This window comes from Sarcophilus harrisii, chromosome 2 (genome assembly GCF_902635505.1).
Source record: "Sarcophilus harrisii chromosome 2, mSarHar1.11, whole genome shotgun sequence".
NCBI classification, from domain to species: domain Eukaryota; kingdom Metazoa; phylum Chordata; class Mammalia; order Dasyuromorphia; family Dasyuridae; genus Sarcophilus; species Sarcophilus harrisii.
Window position 1 is genome coordinate 470,119,573 of NC_045427.1, and position 19,586 is coordinate 470,139,158.

Here is a 19,586-nt window from a genome sequence, read left to right on the forward strand (position 1 = left end):
GGCTTAATCTTTTGACTATATTTCCAGGTCTATTGACATAATCGATAAACATTAAAAACTTACTCTGTGCCTGCCACTGTGCAAAGCTCTGGAAATAAAAAGAGGACAGTCCTTTCCCCTAAGGAGCCTACAATCTAATGTGGGAGACAACATGCAAACAACAAATAGAGACAAAGAAAGCCATTTACAGGATAGGAAATGACTGACTAGAATTAATTAGTTAGGGAAGACTTCCTACATTAGTGGGATTTTAATTAGGACTTAAAAGAATCTAGGAAGGTCAGTAACAGAAGGAGGAGATCATTCCATACACGGAACAGCCAGAGAAAATGGAATCTTTTTTTATCCAACAGCCAGGGGGTCAGTATCACTGAATTGAAGAGTATGTTTTGGAGAATAAGGTGTAAGAAAGCAAGAAAGATAGGGAAGAGACTATTAAAGGCTTTGAATACCAAACAGAGCATTTTGTATTTGCTCTTAAAAATAATAGAAAGTCACTGGAATTTGAGTTAGGAGGATTACCAGATCAGACATGCACTTAAAATCACTTTAGTGGCTGAATGGCTGGACTGGGGTGGAGAGACTTAAGACAAGTAGAGACCCCTTCATCCCCCATCAGGGCCATTTCCTAGTAAGCTGCTGCAATGGTCCGGATGTGAGGCTACAAGAGCTGCACTAGAGTGGTGGCAATGTCAAAGGAGAGAAGGAAATATATTAGAGACATGATACAAAGGTGAAGTGGACAGCCTTGTTAACAGCTAGATTGGATTGGGGTGAGGGTGGAGTGGGAGAGATAGGAAGAAATCCAAGATGGCTCCTAGGTTTCCAAAGCTGAGAGTAGACAAGGATGGTATTGCCCTCTACAGCAACAGGGAATATAAAATGAGAAGAGGATTTGAAGGGAGGGGAGAGACAGTGAGCTGCATTTTGTATATATTGACTTTAATATATCTACTGGAGATCCATTTCAAGATGTCTGAAAAGCAATTGGATATGAAGTACTTGGATTTTTCTTAGATATTCCATTTTAGTGGGAAAAAAAAAAAGCAAGTGATATTTTGAAATCTATCTGGTCTCTTCCTAAGTGCCTGAGACACCTCTTGAGCTGGGTTCTGTGCCATCTTAGAGTTTAACAGGGTTAAACAGGATTCCTTTTGAAAAGGAGCAACTTCAATGCAGAAAGAGGAATTGAGTTGGCTGAAGCGATCTAGAGGCAGAATCAGGTTTAGAACCTAGGTCTCCCAACTCCTGGTCTTATACTGTTCTAATTAGCTGGAAGAAATTACTTTGTGACCCAAATGTAGAGTCCTTAAGAATAGAATCATAGAATTTTAGATTGAAGAAAAAAAGCAAGTTCATTTAAACCAACCCTCAAAATTCTAGACGTTGATAATAGGCATTATTTTCCCAGATCATAGCATGTAATTAATTAGCAACCAAGTGTCCAAATCCACTGGTTTTTTTCCTACTCTACCATAGTGCCGAGTGCATGTATAAAATAAGGTTTCAAGGGTGTTTTTAGAGTAATTAGAATAACTGAGAACCAAAGTTCTGTCAAAACCTTAACTCAGGCTGTCAGGCAGGAGAATTTATGACTGAATTAGTTTTAGAGGAGGGTATTTTGACCATATTTTTAGGGTGCCTTAATAAGATGAGGCAGAACTTAAAACTTTTATTAGAATATAAAGCTGTACTTATTTTAAAGGATTTAAAATTATAGGCTGTTAATTACTACTTTTTACTCCCCTCGAAAGTTATGAACACTGAATAAACTTCCCAGTGCAGATAAGAGAGTTTGGGGAAATAGCACTGCTGCAGGACTAAGGCCTGAACTGTTTGTTCTTCCATATACTCTGAACCCCCTTATTTGACAAATGAGAAACTAAGTCCCCAGGAGGCTAGAACTTGTTCCAAATAATACAATGAATCAATGGCATTGTTGGGGACTACACTCTAGGTCTTCTAAATCCAAGTACAGTATGCTTTATTAAGCCCTTATTTTTATTCTAACAGTTGTAATGTCAGAGAAACTGAGCAAGATAGATATTGGAGAGTATTTAATAGTTTATTAAATGGAGAGATATACTGGAACCAAATGGATCCATGGTTTGGTCCCAGGGCTGAATAAGACTATTGGCTCCAAGAATCCAGCAAACACTCAGTTTCCCTAATTATCCTGACTCAGTCCTGCCTCCCCTTCCCTGCTTCTCAGTTCTGCAAAACCTCCCCTCCTTCTTTATTATAATGTCAGATACCACTTTATCAAGATGCCTTTCCAGGCTTCCTCCCTCTGATCATGTCATCTCTGGTGGCTCATCCCACCCTGTCAGAGTCCCTTTCCTCCTCTCAGCAACCTGACTCTGCCCCTGCCTCAGTCTACCCCCTGCATCTGCACCTCATGTATATATGTCTTTGAGAACTCACATTATTTGCTGGATTCTTGGAGACAATAGTCTCATTCAGCCTTGGGACCAAACCATGGATCCATTTGGTTCCAGTATATCTCTCCATTTAATAAACTATTAAATACTCTCTAATCTCTATCTTGCTCAGTTTCTCTGGCATTACACAGTGACAATACTCAAAATGAAAAAATGATCATACATAAAACTGCAAACTCCGAATTACTTGCAAATTTTTAAAAAGTGATCATTAACTTTAATAATATGCCCTGTCTATTTTTGTAAGCCTTTCTGATCAATATATTTTTAAAATTTTGCTACCAGTTTTTTGCATAGTGGTAGTACTACATTTGTATCTTACTCAGATTCTCCTTTTTTTATTGTTTCTTCTAATTTTTTTTAATTTCTCAGGCATTTCCAGATCATTCGCGATTTCTTAGGAATGTTGCATTAGGTTCAATTTCTTCAGGCAATCTTCAGCCCCTGACTCAAATCTCATTAAACAAATGACTAACTGAGGCTCACCTTGATGAAATTCACATCATTACAAAGTATACGGGGCGGGAACAAGAGCCCAGGCCTCCAGACTCCCTTCTTTCACTTTCCATTTCTTCAACGAGAGTCGCAGAGCCTGAGAAAATGAGATTGCCGGTGTAGACACTGGCATAGGTCTGCAATGGGAATGAGACGTGAGCCGCCTCGCTGGGTGACCTTGGACAAGTCACTCTGCCTGAAACTGTTTCCTTCCCCCTTCTAAGGAGGCTAAGGTGTATCTTACAAATGTAACAAGTGCTTGTTGCTTCAGTTTCTCCTGGTCGATGAACACGACATCGTTCCATCGCGCGCACCCCACCCCCTCGTCCCCAGCTAAAAGTGGCGCCAGTCCAGGGGATTCACCTCCACTATAAAATAAAGGCATGGTCTTAAATGACTGAGCAGCCGCTCCCAATTCTTAAATTCCTATGAGCTCCAGAAACTCCGCCGAAGACACAAAATGGGGTTTTCTGTCCCTCGTGGGCACCCGACGTGGACTACAGCTTCCAGGAGGCCGCGTTCGCAATTACGGCTGCTGGAGCGGCCACGTAACCGTTGGCGGCGCAGGCGCGGTGCGGGCAGCCGGCCGGGCGGGCGCTTCGCGGTTTGAATGGCTCTGGGCCGGGGCCGCCCGCTCGCCTAAGAAGCGGCCGCCGCGGAGCTCAGGGCGATGCCGGCAGGGGCCCACCAGCCGCCTCCGCCGCCGGCGGCCTCTGAAGAAGAGGAGGAGGACGGCACCGAGGAGGAACCGCCAGCGGAGGATGGCGGGGAGGAGGCTGGGGAAGAGCGTGGAGGCCCTATCGGGCAGATGCCGGCGCCTCAGACGCGACAGCGCTTTGACGAGCTCTGTGGCCGCCTCAACATGGACGAGGAGGCGCGGGCCGAGGCATGGGAGAGCTACCGGAGCATGAGCCAAAGTTACACGCTAGAGGTGCGCCCGCATCGAGGGAGGGGCTGGCGGGCCTGGGGCAGAGCCGCGGCCGGATTTCGGGCCTGGCCACCGCCCCTCGGAGCGGAGTGCCCGCCCCCTGCGGACGCCGCACGCACGCACGCACGCAGACGCACACGCCGCAGGGCGCCGTAGGCCGTCCCTGTTTGCGAGGGCGCGGGAAAAGTGTCTCTTCGGGGCGGTGGATTTAAAGCGTGGGTGGGTTTGTGCCGAGGCTGTGCGACCGTCCCCTCCTCTTCCTGAATAGCTTACTCACGTAAAACGGAGGGGCCTTAATGTGACTAGTCAGCAAACCTTTAGTTTAGTGCAGGCCCCGTTTTAAGCGCTGGGGAGACAAAGAAAGATAGAAGGCAAGCCCTGAAAGTCTGCCGAGGAAGGTCACACGTATGAAGAAAAAGGGAGCGGGAGCGGTGCCAAAGGAAATGCTGCTGCCGGGGTGGGAAGCCGGGGTGCTGCCGGGGGAAATCGCGGAGCTGTGCTCTCAGAGTTGATTTCATCTTGCAGAATGATGAGTTCCTAAATCCAGGAGATCGTCCTTGAATAAAGTTGTTTATGACATGAGGGATCATTAATGTTACTAAATTCTGACCCTGTATTAGCTTTATGGAAGGTATCGGGTACTTTTAGCCCGCTGACTTAAGGGATGTTTTCTTATTAATAAAAGGTAGTAAAAAGACTTCATTCCTTACTTTGCTAAGATCAGCGCAGAATGGTATAATTGAAAGACTGCTGAATTTGGAGTTAGAAGAGCTAAAATTTAGAACTGGCATAGACTTGACATCATTGAGAAAAGCCCCAATCTAAGTTTCGTTTCCTTTCACCCCAAAGTCCTTTTAATCTAATACCTGAACAACGCTACATTCTAAAATATAAACAAATGGTCATCCAACCATTTAGCATATTTTATTTCTTCATTATTTATTTTAAAAAATAATAATAAAGTGTAAGACTTCAAGAAATTTTATGATGTATCAGTGAAATAGGTAAAATATAATTATTATGCCTATTCTTTAGATGAGGAAACATTTAGGCCAAGTGACTTGCTTGAATTACAGTGCTATAAAATTTCAAAGCTGAGAGGTGTAAATTGTAAAGTCCGGTAAGGGCAGGAACTGTCTTCACTAAACTTTGTGCCTTCCCTCATACCTAGGGTAATGCTTTTAAATTAAATTGAAATACAAATACATGCATTTTGACCCATATATTTAATGTATTGACTACTTAAGATTAGTTCAAACTATTGAAAAAATGTCAATCATGCTTTTAGATAAGAATGAGCCCTGGAGGTATTTCAAATCTCAAAAGAACTACATAGTTCTTTTATAGACTCTGTCAATTGACACAGTATTTCTTTCCCTCTCCAAGTATTAACACAGTGACCTACAGACTAGAGAATATTTCCTTATTTATCCAGTTAACTGTAAACTCTGCTGATATCCTTTCACAGACCATTGAAAAGTATGTAGAAATCTTTATGCTTTATCAGATGTTTGACTGTTATATTCCAATAACTAATATTCAGGAAAACACCAAATAAGTTCTATATTGAGAATTGAGGCTTTTAATGGAATGTTGATTTGAATCTTCATATATATATCTTTTAGTGACAAAAAGATTTTTACTTTGGTGATGTTGAGGAACACTTGTCTCATTACTTAACTTTGGTCTTCTCTATGTTGCTTTCTATATTCTAATTGCATTTTCAGTTTGACAGATCACATTTGCCTAGTATTATGCAGGCAGATGTGTTCTGTTTGATAATAAATGTGACATAATAAATGCCACATTTCAGATTGGAAAATAAAGCTCATCTTGTTTAGAACAAATTTTACACTTTAGTCTGTCAGTCTTCACAAATTATATAACTTATAGTAGTGAGGACAATAGCCGTTTCTTCCTTGAATTGAGATGTATTCCTATTTTCCCTAAATGAGGGGCTTAAAATTTAGGAATCCATGGACATGTTTTTAATATTTTGAGAACTTTATTTCAGTATAATTGGTTTTCTTAGTAATTCTGTATATTTAATTCCATACAAAGTCTGTACAGACTCCAGATTCTGAGGAGTCCATAAGCTTATGTTCATGACACAAAAAAAGCTAGGAATCCCCATTCTAATCCATTGATTAATGAATCTGTTATTCTAATAAGCATGCTTATTTTCTGTCTCTTTGAGTTCTTAAGATGATAGTGATAGTCAAAGGGTCATAGAATTGGAAGGGAATTTATGCAATCATATTTTCCAGTCTTTTCATTTCACAGGTAAGGGAACTAAGGCATAAAGATCTTGATTTGGTCAAAGTCACACAACTAATCTATCCTAGCTTTTTGAAATGGGGGAAATCAATTGGTATATCATTAATTTTATTTGGAGATTCTGTGCATCAGGAATAGCAGGAAAAAGATTTTACAGAAATGTGACATTACAAGAATGTGACACTGGCATTTTAGATTAGTGTTCAGTGTAAAGTATGAAGATAGGATTATAATGTCCTTTTCCTTCTGTTTTAATGAGAAAGAAATCTAAATGCTATCTAAGCAATTTGCTTCAGCATCTTTTAGGTTAACCCTTATCAGGGAGAAGGTCATTCTCATAGTTTTTGAAAATAACTCTGAAGATCTCCTTAGGAAAGTGATTTCTTTGAATTTCATCCACTTAGACTTTTCATCATGAGAAGAGTACAGGATAACTAAATAAGGCACATGTTGCTTTGGAAATTAAACTTTCTCTTTCTTCCCTTAAACATGAATATTGAATGGAATATCAGTGGAACCAACAGTGTCTTTGGGAAATAGCATGGCATATCTGCATTTATACTTAAGAGAACTTGGGTACAAATCCTGGTCTGTCACATGTGTGACTTTGTATAGATCTTTTGCTCTCTCTCAACCTCAGTTTTCTCATCTATAAAATTAGGGAATTAGATTAGGCATCCTACTTAATTCAAACTTAATTTGATTTCATATACATTTTGTGATTCTGAGCAAAATGATTATAAATTAAATAAGATTACAATTTAAATTTCAACTAGAAATTTTTTTATATTTGACTTGTTAATTGCAATTTAATTATATTTTATTTTACAGGGAAATGATCTACATTGGTTAGCATGTGCCTTATATGTGGCTTGCAGAAAATCTGTTCCCACTGTAAGCAAAGGGACAGTAGAAGGGAACTATGTCTCCTTAACCAGAATCTTGCGGTGTTCAGAGCAAAGGTAATCTATAAAGTTCTAAGGAATAGAGTTTGATTTATATAAAAGCCTGTTAATAAAAATGATAGGTCAGTTCTTAATCTAGGATACATGAATAGATTTCATGAGGTCTGTGAACTTAGATTTTTAAAAAAATTACATCTTTGTTTTCACTGAGCTCTTATTGAAATTTAGCTTTCCTTCAATTACTTTTAAAACAATTTATGAGAAGGGGTCCATAGACTCTACTGGACCTTCAGAGTGGCCTATGACACACAAAAAAGTTAAGAATCTCTTTTTTAGATTAATATTTCTTTATCAAAAATACAGAATATTAAAGAGAGAGAATTTAGTCTGCAATTTTTCAGTTTGTTTTATTGGAAAGGAACATGCATTATTTGTATGCATCATTATTGTGAGAGATAGACTGTTGTAGATTATTGCCAATTTTTTTTTTCAAATCCTGTTAGTCATGATCACATTAAAAGATACTTTGTTGTTCTTTGTAGCAGTTTGAGAAACTGTAAGAGAAACCCTAGCCTAGAAATGAAATATATTTGATAATCTTCACATAACCCTGTACATTGTTTGTGGTTATATATATTTGTATGTGTGCATTCATAATATATATGCATACATATATATATATATGTGTGAATGAATATTAATTGCTTTTTTTATATCACTGAAGTAATTATAATTGGTTAATTATAGATAGATGGTGATTTTAAAAATACTGTTTAGGTTTGTCTTTCTTTTTAAGTATAGACCAATGATTTCATTAGTATAGTGAGCTGATATTACCTTCCTTTATCAGTGCATATCACTTCTATAACTTATAATCTTCTACATCCATCTCCTCTACTGGCTTATTAATAAGTAAGATATGCCTCTGGTCACAAAACTGTATATCAGAGGCAAAACTTGAACCCAGGTCTTAATGCCAAGGCAAGCCATCTATCCTAATCTTCTGAATGTAGAACATTCAAACAATGTTCTTTGTCCTTATTTTCTATATATTAGTTAAGAACACCTAAATTCTATATTGCAGCATTCTTTTTATTAAATATGAGGGGTTTTGATTTCTCCTTTTGAAACCAGTAAGCCAAAGTGTTTTTTGTTTCTTTATTTCTTTGTTATTGTTATTTGTTTTTTATTATTTGTTTGTTATTGTTGGGTTTTGGGGTTGTTATTGTTTTTTTTTGTTATTTGTTGTGGTAATTTATTATTATTGTCATTTTTCTCCAAGATTTATTAAGGAATTGTTATAATAGAGAGTTGAATTAGAGATGAACTAGCCAGATTTATGTATGTACACTGGGTAAAGATTTAAAAATTCTGACTACATTAGTTAGCACTGTCAGAACTCTGTATTCACAAATACAAATGTGTAACTGACTGCCTATTTAGAATTAATTCATGAATATTATTAAGTGCCTTTTGTATCGTGATCTGTATCAATAGAATAATATAAGTGAAGTCATTTTTAAACTTATATTAATTAATTTATAAATATCTTAATTCTCTTTTAAACAACAGTTTAATTGAATTTTTTAACAAGATGAAGAAGTGGGAAGATATGGCAAATCTACCCTCACGATTCAGAGAACGTACTGAAAGACTAGAGAGAAATTTTACAGTATCTGCTGTGATTTTTAAAAAGTATGAACCCATCTTTCAGGACATTTTTCGATATTCTCAAGAGGAGCCACCTTGTCAACAGAGAGGACGAAAATACCGGTAGGACGTTCTGTTAACCAAGAAAAAGTTTTCCATCCTGAGGATTATTTCATTCTGTCTTTAAAAGTTTAAATTATTTTTCCCCCCTGAATTTCAATAGTGTCATGCTTATCTGTTTTTGTCATAATCGTCTTTATGTTTGTAAATTCTTCCACAGTTTTATAGAGTACTTTTGTGTATTTTCTCATTTATATTTCAATATTCTGTGAGATAAGTAATATAAATACAATTAACTCCCGTTTACAGATGAAGAGATTTAGACTCAGAGAGGAAGTTATTTACCTATGATCACAACTAGCATTTAGGAAGTCTTTTTATACAGAGAAAAAAAAAAGTTAATTCTACTATTTCTACCTAGCCATTAATAGGATCTAATTTTACTGTCTCTAAAGCAAAAAGCTGAGTCTTTGAACATATGGGAAAGAATAAGACAAAGCATTTGAATACACATTTAGAAACCAGTTGCAGTGGCAGTATAGGATTTTCAATAGGATTAAAAGCATCTTAAACATGACACTGATAAGTTGAGTCTTAACAAAATAAACAGTGATTTTTTTTTTTTATTGTGGAAGCATGCCAGTTATTCTTTTTTTTTTTTTATTATAACTTTTTATTTACAAGATATATGTATGGGTAATTTTTCAGCATTGACAATTGCAAAACTTTTTGTTACAATTTTTCCCTTCCCTCCCCCAGATGGCAGGTTGACCAATACATGTTATATATGTTAAAGTATATGTTAAATACAATATATGTATACATGTTCATTTAGTTATTTTGCTGTACAAAAAGAATCAGACTTTGAAATATTGTATAATTAACCTATGAAGGAAATAAAAAATGCAGGCAGACAAAAATAGAAGGATTGGGAATTCTATGTAGTGGTTCATACTCATTTCCCAGAGTTCTTTCGCAGGGTATAGCTGGTTCAATTCATTACTGCTCTATTAGAACTGATTTGGTTCATCTCATTGTTGAAGAGGGCCACGTCCATCAGAATTGATCATCATATAGTATTGTTGTTGAACTGTATAATGACCTCCTGGTCCTGCTCATTTCACTCAGCATCAGTTCATGTAAGTCTCTCCAGGCCTTTCTGAAATCATCCTGTTGGTCATTTTTTACAGAACAATAATATTCCATAAAATTCATATACCACAATTTATTCAGCCATTCTCCAATTGATGGGCATCCACTCAATTTCCAGTTTCTGGCCACTACAAAGAGAAGCTAGTTCTTCTTAAAACAATATCTATCTACCTTTAGGTTGTACTTTTCTGCTGTGGCTGATAAAATTGAGAATATTTGATATTTCTTACTTCCAGTCCAAGCCATATAGATTCCCGTCTGCACAGACATTTGATAGATCTGCAGTTTCTCCCCTCCACTATTCCTACAAGTCCTCATCAGAGTTCTTCCTTAGGACAATGGATATCCACTGATAGATAGCAAGAAAAAGCACTCTGGTTTAAGAGTGCCAGCAAGCAGGTTTTGATCTCAGCTTCCTTAATTGATTGAACATATGCTTTCAAAATGGTTCCCAAAGAGAAGGTTCCCCAGCTGTCTTTCAGTTACCACTTCTCTGGGTAGCTTTCTACTGGCCCCCACAACTCATCTCCCCACTTGGAAAGCCTCTTGAGTTGTAGAGAAGCCCTGGTAGGAAATGTAGAGTCAAGTTCACACAAAATGTGAACAGAAAGTGGGCCAATTTGATGGAATATAGAATTTGTGAAAGGGAGTAATGTGAAGTTAGCCTAAGAAAATCAAAACCATTGTGGAGATTTTCAAATGTTAGGCTCTGGAATTTTCATTTTTTTCCTATAGATCATGGGGAGCTCCCTGAAAGTTTTTTGAGCGGAGAGTAACATGGTTGGATCTGTGCCTTAGGAAGATTTATCTTGGTAGCTGTGTGCCGGTTAAGTTGGAGAGGGAAAAACTAGAATATGGGAGACTAATTAGGAAGCTGTTATAGTAAAACAGGTACTGAATAATGAAAGACCTATACTTAGGTAGTAGCTGTGGTAGTGGAAAGAAGGGAACAGATTCAAGATGATGTGGAAATAGAATTTTTTTTTTTAATTTAATAGCCTTTAATTTACAGGATATATGCATGGGTAACTTTACAGCATTAACAATTGCCAAACCTCTTGTTCCAATTTTTCACCTCTTACCCCCCCACCCCCTCCCCTAGAGCAGGATGACCAGTAGATGTTAAATATATTAAAATATAAATTAGATACACAATAAGTATACATGACCAAAACGTTATTTTGCTGTACAAAAAGAATCAGACTCTGAAATATTGTACAATTAGCTTGTGAAGGAAATCAAAAATGCAGGTGTGCATAAATATAGGGATTGGGAATTCAATGTAATGGTTTTTAGTCATCTCCCAGAGTTCTTTTTCTGGGCATAGCTGGTTCAGTTCATTACTGCTCCATTGGAAATGATTTGGTTGATCTCGTTGCTGAGGATGGCCTGGTCCATCAGAACTGGTCATCATATAGTATTGTTGTTGAAGTATATAATGATCTCCTGGTCTTGCTCATTTCACTCAGCATCAGTTCGTGTAAGTCTCTCCAGGCCTTTCTGAAATTATCCTGTTGGTCATTTCTTACAGAACAGTAATATTCCATAATATTCATATACCACAATTTATTCAGCCATTCTCCAACTGATGGACATCCATTCAGTTTCCAGTTTTTAGCCACTACAAAAAGGGCTGTGTGGAAATAGAATTAACAAGACTTTATAATTGATTGAACATGGGAGGGGGTGAGGAAAGAGATGTTGTAAACCTGAGTGACTGCCCTTAATGGAATTAGGGAAGTTTAGAGAGGGACAATGTTAGTGGGGAGAAATGTGATACTTGTGTAATTCTGATTTAATTCTTAATTAATTATTAATAATAATTCTAAGATACTTGTGTAATTCTGATAATTCAGTCATTTCTAATTATCTTGATTTTTCTCCCCCCAAAGGCGGCAACCATGTACAGTCTCAGAAGTTTTCCAGTTTTGTTGGGTACTCTTTGTATATGCAAAAGGTAAGAGAACCAGGAGAATTTGATGTTATAATTTTACTTAATAATTCAGATTAATTAGCATACAAACTCAATGGACCGTCAGAATGTTTTAGATTTAGGTAGAAATGCCCGTATATCAGGATTAACTTTGAAAAACTTCAAATTTCTTTTCATAACTGCTAATTGATGGACATTCCCATGGTTTCCATGAATTTCCTATATTCAGATTTCTTTTCATTTAATATTCTTAACTGAATCTATCTTTTTAGTATTTGGAGGATATTGACTATCTTTTTCTGTATGAGTTATTTTTCAAAGCTAAAGTATTGAGTTGTTCACTGGAAATGCACTTTGTTCATTGCTTGTTTATTATGTAAGGACAGACTCGGCTGTGTATTTTTTCCTTTTTGGGGGGTATGGGAGACTCAGTGAGGATGGTGTTTATCAATTCTGATTGAATTTAGACTTGTTACAACTTGTTCAGGCTAGAATGTCACTTAAACTTTAGACAATTGGTTTTCTACTCTCTCACTAATCCAGCTGCCATAAGTCTGCTTTTCATAAAATGTATCTCCACAGAATTTTTAAGCTCTTTATAATTCTAAAAAGAAAAAATTGTTTGTCAGAAGTCTTCCCTTTTAGAAAGGGATGTATACTGAGCTCTACATAGCTTATTTGTTACAGTTTGAGCTTCCTTTGCCACTGAGCTGCCTTGATATAGTTACAACTTAAAAATAATAAAGTCTAAAGAGACTTTAGATTAAAATGTAACTTAGTATTATCAGATATCTAGTATATTCCTTTTATGTTACAGATGAAACAACCAAGGCTTAGAGACAATAATTAATGGTTTACAGATATTTACAAAGTTAGTTACTTAATAGCAGAGTTTTGAATTTTAAGGAAGATCGAGGCAGGTGTGCTGCTGGGAGTTATCAAACTAAGCCATTCTTATAGCTCACTCTTCAGTTTGTTCTGTGTGACTATATGTTCTAGTAAAGCACTGCTGCAGTGAGGGGATATCCTATGTCGTATACAGCTATCTAGAATTATTTCATTGGATGGTAGGAGAACTCTTCTTGATGTTTACATTAATTTCCATTTAACCTGTTATCATTATATGGATACTTTTTAATATGGTCTCCCAGGTCAGACCTATTTGTAATGTCAAGATTTATAGGTGAAGGTAGACTGTATTTTGAAGTTGGGCAGCCCAGAAGTTTAAATTAGATTTGACCTTTAGAAGCATTGAAGCTCTTTATGTTTGGAACTTGTTTCCTTTGAGTGGTGACAGTCTCTGCTTCCTTATCTTGGCAACTATGCCCCAGTGACAAGTTTGGGCTTGTTTTGTATCAAGCTTTATAGCTTGAAAACCAATGAGTACAACTTCCTGGTTTACATTCAAAGTCAAGCAGATTTTCATTTTTAACCTCTTTTCAATGGTATAAGATGGCTTAGATTTGCTTACATGATTAAATCTTGTAATAATGCTGCAAATGTTAGCTAATAACTGTGGTTCTCTTTTCTGACTAAAAGAAGAGGAATGTTATTTTTTTTCCTTTAATTCATACCAAGGTAATGGTTGTCTTTTTTAGAGGGACTGGGAGGGAACGTGAGGTAAGTAGACAAATAAGGAACAAGAAACCCATTACCCCCTTTTGAAGAAATAGGTATGTGAAATTCTTGAGGAATCATCCTGATCCTTTTAGAAACAATTTGTAAGATGTCTTTTAAGTTTCCTCTAAGTTAAATATTTTAAAAATTAGTCCAAGAGCCATATTGTTTAAAAAAAAAAAAAAAAAAGAGAGAGAGAGAGATAGAAGATAAAAGATTAGAAAACATATAAATATAATTTTTAGCCTAAAAACATATCATTGATGTTCTTAGTTGTAAAATTTATAAAGTTACCTATTTTAAGTATAGGAGAGACTCAGATTCCAAATAAAAGCCAGTTTTAATGTTTCTTAAACATTTATAGTCCTTTATCATTACTTATCTGTTAATTTTTTTTCTTATAAAATAACACTTATTTTGGGGGTATATTAAAAGTAAATCTATAGATAGATAGATAGGTATAGATTTACTTTTAATTTCTTGTCATTTTATGTAGTTATGGTTTTTTTTTTCTTCCTAGATATAAAGTTATCATTAGTATGCTGCAATTTGAATAGTTCTAGAGTTTAAAAACCTAAAGTTTTACCTGTATATATTGTATTAATTTGCAGAAGTTTGTAATAATTTATAATAATTTTCACTTACAAATTAACTGAGATATAAAGTCATTTATCCATCCAGAGTATGAAATATTGCCCATATTGTGGTGGTTTACATATGTGATGTATTTATGGCCAAAAAAAAAAAAAAAGCAGATTTTTTTTTTTCATTCTTTGCATACTTTAGTATAGTACTTAGTTTGTACTATTGTGGATTTATATAATTTTAATTATAGAAATGTACCTTGCTACAGAGTTCCTAAAGTTTCTCTTAAAGATTAATTTTTTAATATGTAAAGCTTACAGAAAAATTTAATGTTAAAACTTTAGTAACTAATAGGTAATTAATAAATATTTGATTGAATATATCTTGAATAAAAAGTATTTTTAGTAAAGGTTTTTTAAGGAATCAATTTACCACTCTAAAATATTAATTGGTAAAATAAATAAACTATATAGTACATTAGTACACCCTTTTTATAACAAGATATGTAATGGGAAGAGTATTTCAAGATTTATTTAAATTTGACTTTGTGACTAATTTTGTAGGTAATTTTCCCATGATCAGTGATGACTTGGTCAATTCTTATCACCTTTTGCTGTGTGCTTTGGATCTGGTATATGGAAATGCCCTTCAGTGTTCTAATCGCAAAGAACTTTTAAATCCTAATTTTAAAGGTAGGTATATTAAGGGGGGAGACTAACTGGCAGTACAGCCTTATAAGTAAGTTGTGTTTGTAGAAAGCACTGTTCCTATGATTAGCACACATAAGTCTCAAAAAGTCCTCATTCTGTAGTTACTAAAATGCCTTAATTATTTATAATTGGGAATAAGACTTGTGGAGAAATTCTTTATGTTGACAAATAATGTGAAATTTGGAGTCTGTGATAATGAGCTCTAACTCTGAAGCACTTTTAGAAAAAGTGGGGAGAAGAATTGATTTATGCACAAATTTGCTTTCTCCTCTACTTAGATATTCTAAGTCTAGAGATTTACGATCTGTGACTCAAAAAGAGATTATAATATAAAATAGTAAAAGAATCTTTTTCATGATTAAATTAATAAAATACTGAATTAATATTTTTATTTGTGTTTGACAGACTTCAGGTTTAAAATTAAATACAACAAAGTTCTTTAATAATACCTTAAGACAAGTGAGGATTATAGTTTACAAAGGAAACAGGGCATCTGTGGAATTCTTATATAATGTTTTTGTTTCCTTGAATGATATGTAGAATTATGATAAATTTGTAAGTGTCTAGAATGCTCCAGACAAATTTTCAACTTCCACGGTTAATGGACCCCAAAATTGGTGGTTAGAATTGGCTACAAGAGAGTTGCTTCTTGTCCAAGTTAACCAATGTGGAATTTTTTGCCAAACTCTTAAAGCACAAATAGAAAATGTTGCTATGCTTGCACGTTATAATGCAATTGTCTTCCTAACTGACCATATAGACCTGCCTCTGCTAACTGTTCCTGGGTGATATTAATGTTGTTGGTTTGGTTATTTACTGCCTGAAGTCTGCATTGTTCACCAAATGCTGTGGATCAACCTAGAAAGTCCCTAGGCAGCCTAGGCAGATTCAAGCCAGAGTTCAGCAATCATGTGGAGGCAAGACATAATGCTGAACTTGCTCTAAAAGACTCCTTATATAAGCAGATGTGGGCCATAATCTTTGGAAATGTCTTTTAACTCTTTAAGAATACTCAGGGACAAAAGAACATAATCCCGCCCTGGCTGTCCTAGCTTGTTAGGATTTGGGGATTTAGGGAAATTCTCAAAAAGAGAATCGGCTGACAGTGAATCTCCCCCTGTGTGGGAATGTAAAAGTTATTGTAGAGTTATAGGTTGCTGTGTTGACTGCAGCTGCTGCTCTTGGCCTGAGACAGAAATGGAAAACTGTGGCTGTTCTCTCTGGGCAGGATCTAGAGGCTTTTCTTTAATGTGTAAGGATGGTGAGCCATCAAAGTCTGTTTGAATTGTAACTGTCTTGGCTAAGGGAGGTACTTTATCAGGATCTGAGTTTCAGCCAACAGGTGTTTTAACTTCTCAGAAACAAGTGGGATCAGCCATGCACAATTCTAAAATATTATACCGCTGAAAACAGTGAATGGGAAACTTATCCAGCCCTATCTTTTGGTGTGTTCTGGTAATTGCTCTCCCACAATTTTCCATTGTGACAAATGTAAAGTTCCTTCAGCTGGGAATGAAGGAGAAACCTACTGAACTAGATCCAAAAACTCAATGATTTGCTTTGAAGTGATAATGAGGCCCTTCTTTCTTATTAGAGCTTTTAAAACCTTTTCATAAATATTTCAGCAAGGTGGCTTAACTACTGCTTGCCCTATTGTGTTGACTAATGAGTGAAAATAAATGAAAGGAAAAGAAAATTTAGATTATATTTACCCCCTCCCTCCCGTGTGGTGATGCTCCAACATTCAAACGTCTTCTGGGGCTCACCTCTTTGGGACTGGTATGTGTGTCCTGGGCTCCTGGAAATCCCTCAGTTGTCCCTTGATTATGCTTAATTGTGCCTTAATGCAAGCCCCATGTTGGGCGCCAGTCTGTGGAATGCACAATCCGTGAAAATGCCAGAAATCAGACCAACTGTTCTGGCTCTCACAGAGATCATGAGAAGCGAGAGAAAGACAAAAAGACACCATTCTTCCAAAGTGAAGTAGTAAAAAGAAAAGACTAGAGTGTAATCCTTTATTATCATTAACTGTACCCTTAAATGCTTTCTAACCACAATGTTGCTAAGGAAACACAAAATGAAAACAAAAAGTAGATAAATCAGTCAGTGTATGAAGGGACTTTGTGAAAGTTGGATTAAAGGAGAAACTTTAACATTCTCTTTTTTTTTTTAATAGCCTTTTATTTACAAGTTATATGTATGGGTAATTTTATAGCATTGACAATTGCCAAACCTTTTGTTCCAATTTTTCCCCTCCTTTCCTCCATCCCTTCCCCTAGATGGCAGGATGACCAGTAGATGTTAAATATATTAAAGTATAAATTAGATACACAATAAATGTACATGATCAAACCATTATTTTGCTGTACAAAAAGAATCAGACTCTGAAATATTGTACAATTAGCCTGTGAAGGAAATCCAGAATGCTGGCAGGCAAAAATATAGGGATTGGGAATTAAATGTAATGGTTTTTAGTCATCTCCCAGAGTTCTTTTGTTGGGCATAGCTGGTTCAGTTCATTATTGCTCCATTAGAACTGGTTTGGTTCATCTCATTGCTGAGGATGGCCAGGTCCATCAGAATTGGTCATCATATAGTATTGTTATTGAAGTATTTAATGATCTCCTGGCCCTGCTCATTTCACTCAGCATCAGTTCATGTAAGTCTCTCTAGGCCTTTCTGAAATCATCCTATTGGTCATTTCTTACCAAACAATAATATTCCATAATATTCATATACCACAATTTATTCAGCCATTCTCCAACTGATGGGCATCCACTCAGTTTCCAGTTTCTGGCCACTACAAAGAGGGCTGCCACAAACATTCGTGCACATACAGGTCCCTTTCCCTTCCTTATGATCTCTTTGCAATATAAGTCCAATAAGTAACACTGCTGGATCAAAGGGTATGCACAGTTTGGAAACTTTAACATTCTCAAACAAACTGTCTCTCCTCCTATCTGGGCAGGTGGCTTGTCATTATTACAGAGGTATTACCATAACATCTCAATATCTCTACTCCCGAAGCTTCCTAGCCTCTGCCGGACAATGAGCAGACTGAAGTGGGGGTTTGTGCCAAGTGAGAATAAAATGAATTACTGCAAACTGGTGCAGATTGAGCCAGCCAGAATGCCTGGGAAAGTACAACCTGGAAATATAGCAAGCTATGCACAGGGTAGGCAGGTGTGATTATATCACCAAGGTAGGTGTGATTATTTGGGAGGTCACAAATCAGACTTCATACTCACTCTCATATTTTCTTTTTCCCCTGGGTTTTTCTCTTTTATTTGTTCCTCCCAACTTTTTCTGTCTTTTATCCTTTGTCCCTTTTCTCTTTCTTCTCCTTCCACACTCCCTTCCTACTTCTTGATGCCTCATTACTGTTGTTTCCTCTTGCTCTCCTTACTCCTTTTTTCCTTCCTCTCTTATTTTTCTATCACTGATCTAAGATGTAAGAAGCTAAGTGGATATTGAGAAATTTCTATTCAGTGAACATCATAATTAACTTTCAGAATATTAATTCTGATTTGTAATGCTCTGAGACTTTCTTCTGTCTTAATAACTCAGCAGTTAGGATATTGAAACTAGGGGATAAAATAAAACTCTGATAGTTTAGCCCTTTTAAGCTTCATTGTGCATGTGGCAGTAATTATAAATTTCTCTTGCTATTTCCAAATGTATGACAGTGTTTTTCAAAATTAAAGACCGTTTGAGTATTTTTGATGGATAATTAAAATGAAAAAAATAGATTAGACCTATATTATATGTTCTCTTACCTTGTTGCTATGTTATAATCTTTTGACAATATCTCTTTTTGTTTTTTTTTGTTTTTTAGTACATTGCCTTTAATATTAACTGAGACCTGTATGCTTGTGAATATTTTGTAGGTCTGCCTGAAGATTTCCATAATAAGGACTCCAAGCCTTCTTCTGATCCACCATGTGTCATTGAGCCACTTTGTGCCCTGCATGATGGCCTAGTTTTAGAGGCAAAAGGAATAAAAGAACATTTCTGGAAACCTTACATTAGAAAGCTTTTTGAAAAAAAGGTTTGTAGGGGACAGAAAAGACATTATACCAAACAGCTAAATTTTACATGATAAATTGACAGCCTTTTTGTTTGTTTGTTTCTTCATAGCTTCTGAAAGGAAGAGAAGAAAATCTTACTGGATTTCTGGATCCAGGAAACTTTGGAGATAGCATGTGAGCGTTTTTATTATATAATAACCAGATACTTAAAATTATATTTTTAAAACTGCAAAAAAAAAAAAAAAAAAAGATAATTTTTATGGACAAAAGAAGCCTATTCAATTTGTTACTAATTTTTCTAGTTTCAAATTTGATTTAGAATGGGTATAGAAATTTTACCTGTTATTCCTTAAATTCCTTAAGATGCTTTTTTAAATGTTTATTAGAAAGTTTGGGGAGTCAGCATAGAACAGTGGAAAGAACATTGACTCAGGAGTCAGAGGATTTGGGTTCTTCAAATACTTTTACTAATGCTTCAGTTTCCCCATCTATACAATGAGTCAGGTGGACTAGGTAGTATCTGAGGTCCCTTCTAGCTCAAAATCTGATCTTGTGGTGGAAAAAGGAATACCACAAAACTATGTTGAATGACATTCTCTAAAACTTTTTTCATTTGATCTGGTAGATTATTGTTAAGAGTTAAAATCCATCCACATGGAAAAATCTGCTCTTGGAAAGCAATTATAGGAACTTGATGAGGATCTCATTAGAAATCTTCTTAAAGGAAGCTAATTATAAACACAAGGTTATATTTGCAATTCTTCTAATAGTTAAAAAATGGAATGATTAGAAAAACTAAAAGCAT

The 19,586-nt window shown here is 35.9% G+C and overlaps 1 protein-coding gene across 6 annotated transcripts in view; it reads left to right on the forward strand.

Moving 5' to 3' along the window:
• The first annotated feature begins 3,385 nt into the window (after positions 1 to 3,385).
• The window catches only part of RBL2 (RB transcriptional corepressor like 2), a 50,099-nt gene continuing 33,898 nt past the window's right edge, over positions 3,386 to 19,586 (forward strand). For 3 of the 6 annotated variants that reach the window (XM_031954507.1, XM_031954506.1, XM_031954508.1), the window contains exons 1-7: positions 3,607 to 3,867; positions 6,973 to 7,103; positions 8,619 to 8,819; positions 11,801 to 11,865; positions 14,607 to 14,735; positions 18,641 to 18,801; positions 18,891 to 18,955. In XM_031954507.1, the coding sequence (XP_031810367.1) occupies positions 3,607 to 3,867; positions 6,973 to 7,103; positions 8,619 to 8,819; positions 11,801 to 11,865; positions 14,607 to 14,735; positions 18,641 to 18,801; positions 18,891 to 18,955 (1,013 nt within the window). Of the gene's footprint in view, positions 3,868 to 6,972; positions 7,104 to 8,618; positions 8,820 to 11,800; positions 11,866 to 12,589; positions 13,420 to 14,606; positions 14,736 to 18,640; positions 18,802 to 18,890; positions 18,956 to 19,586 lie in introns of those variants that run through there. The other 3 variants (XM_031954509.1, XM_031954505.1, XM_031954510.1) reach the window with 3 other exon arrangements.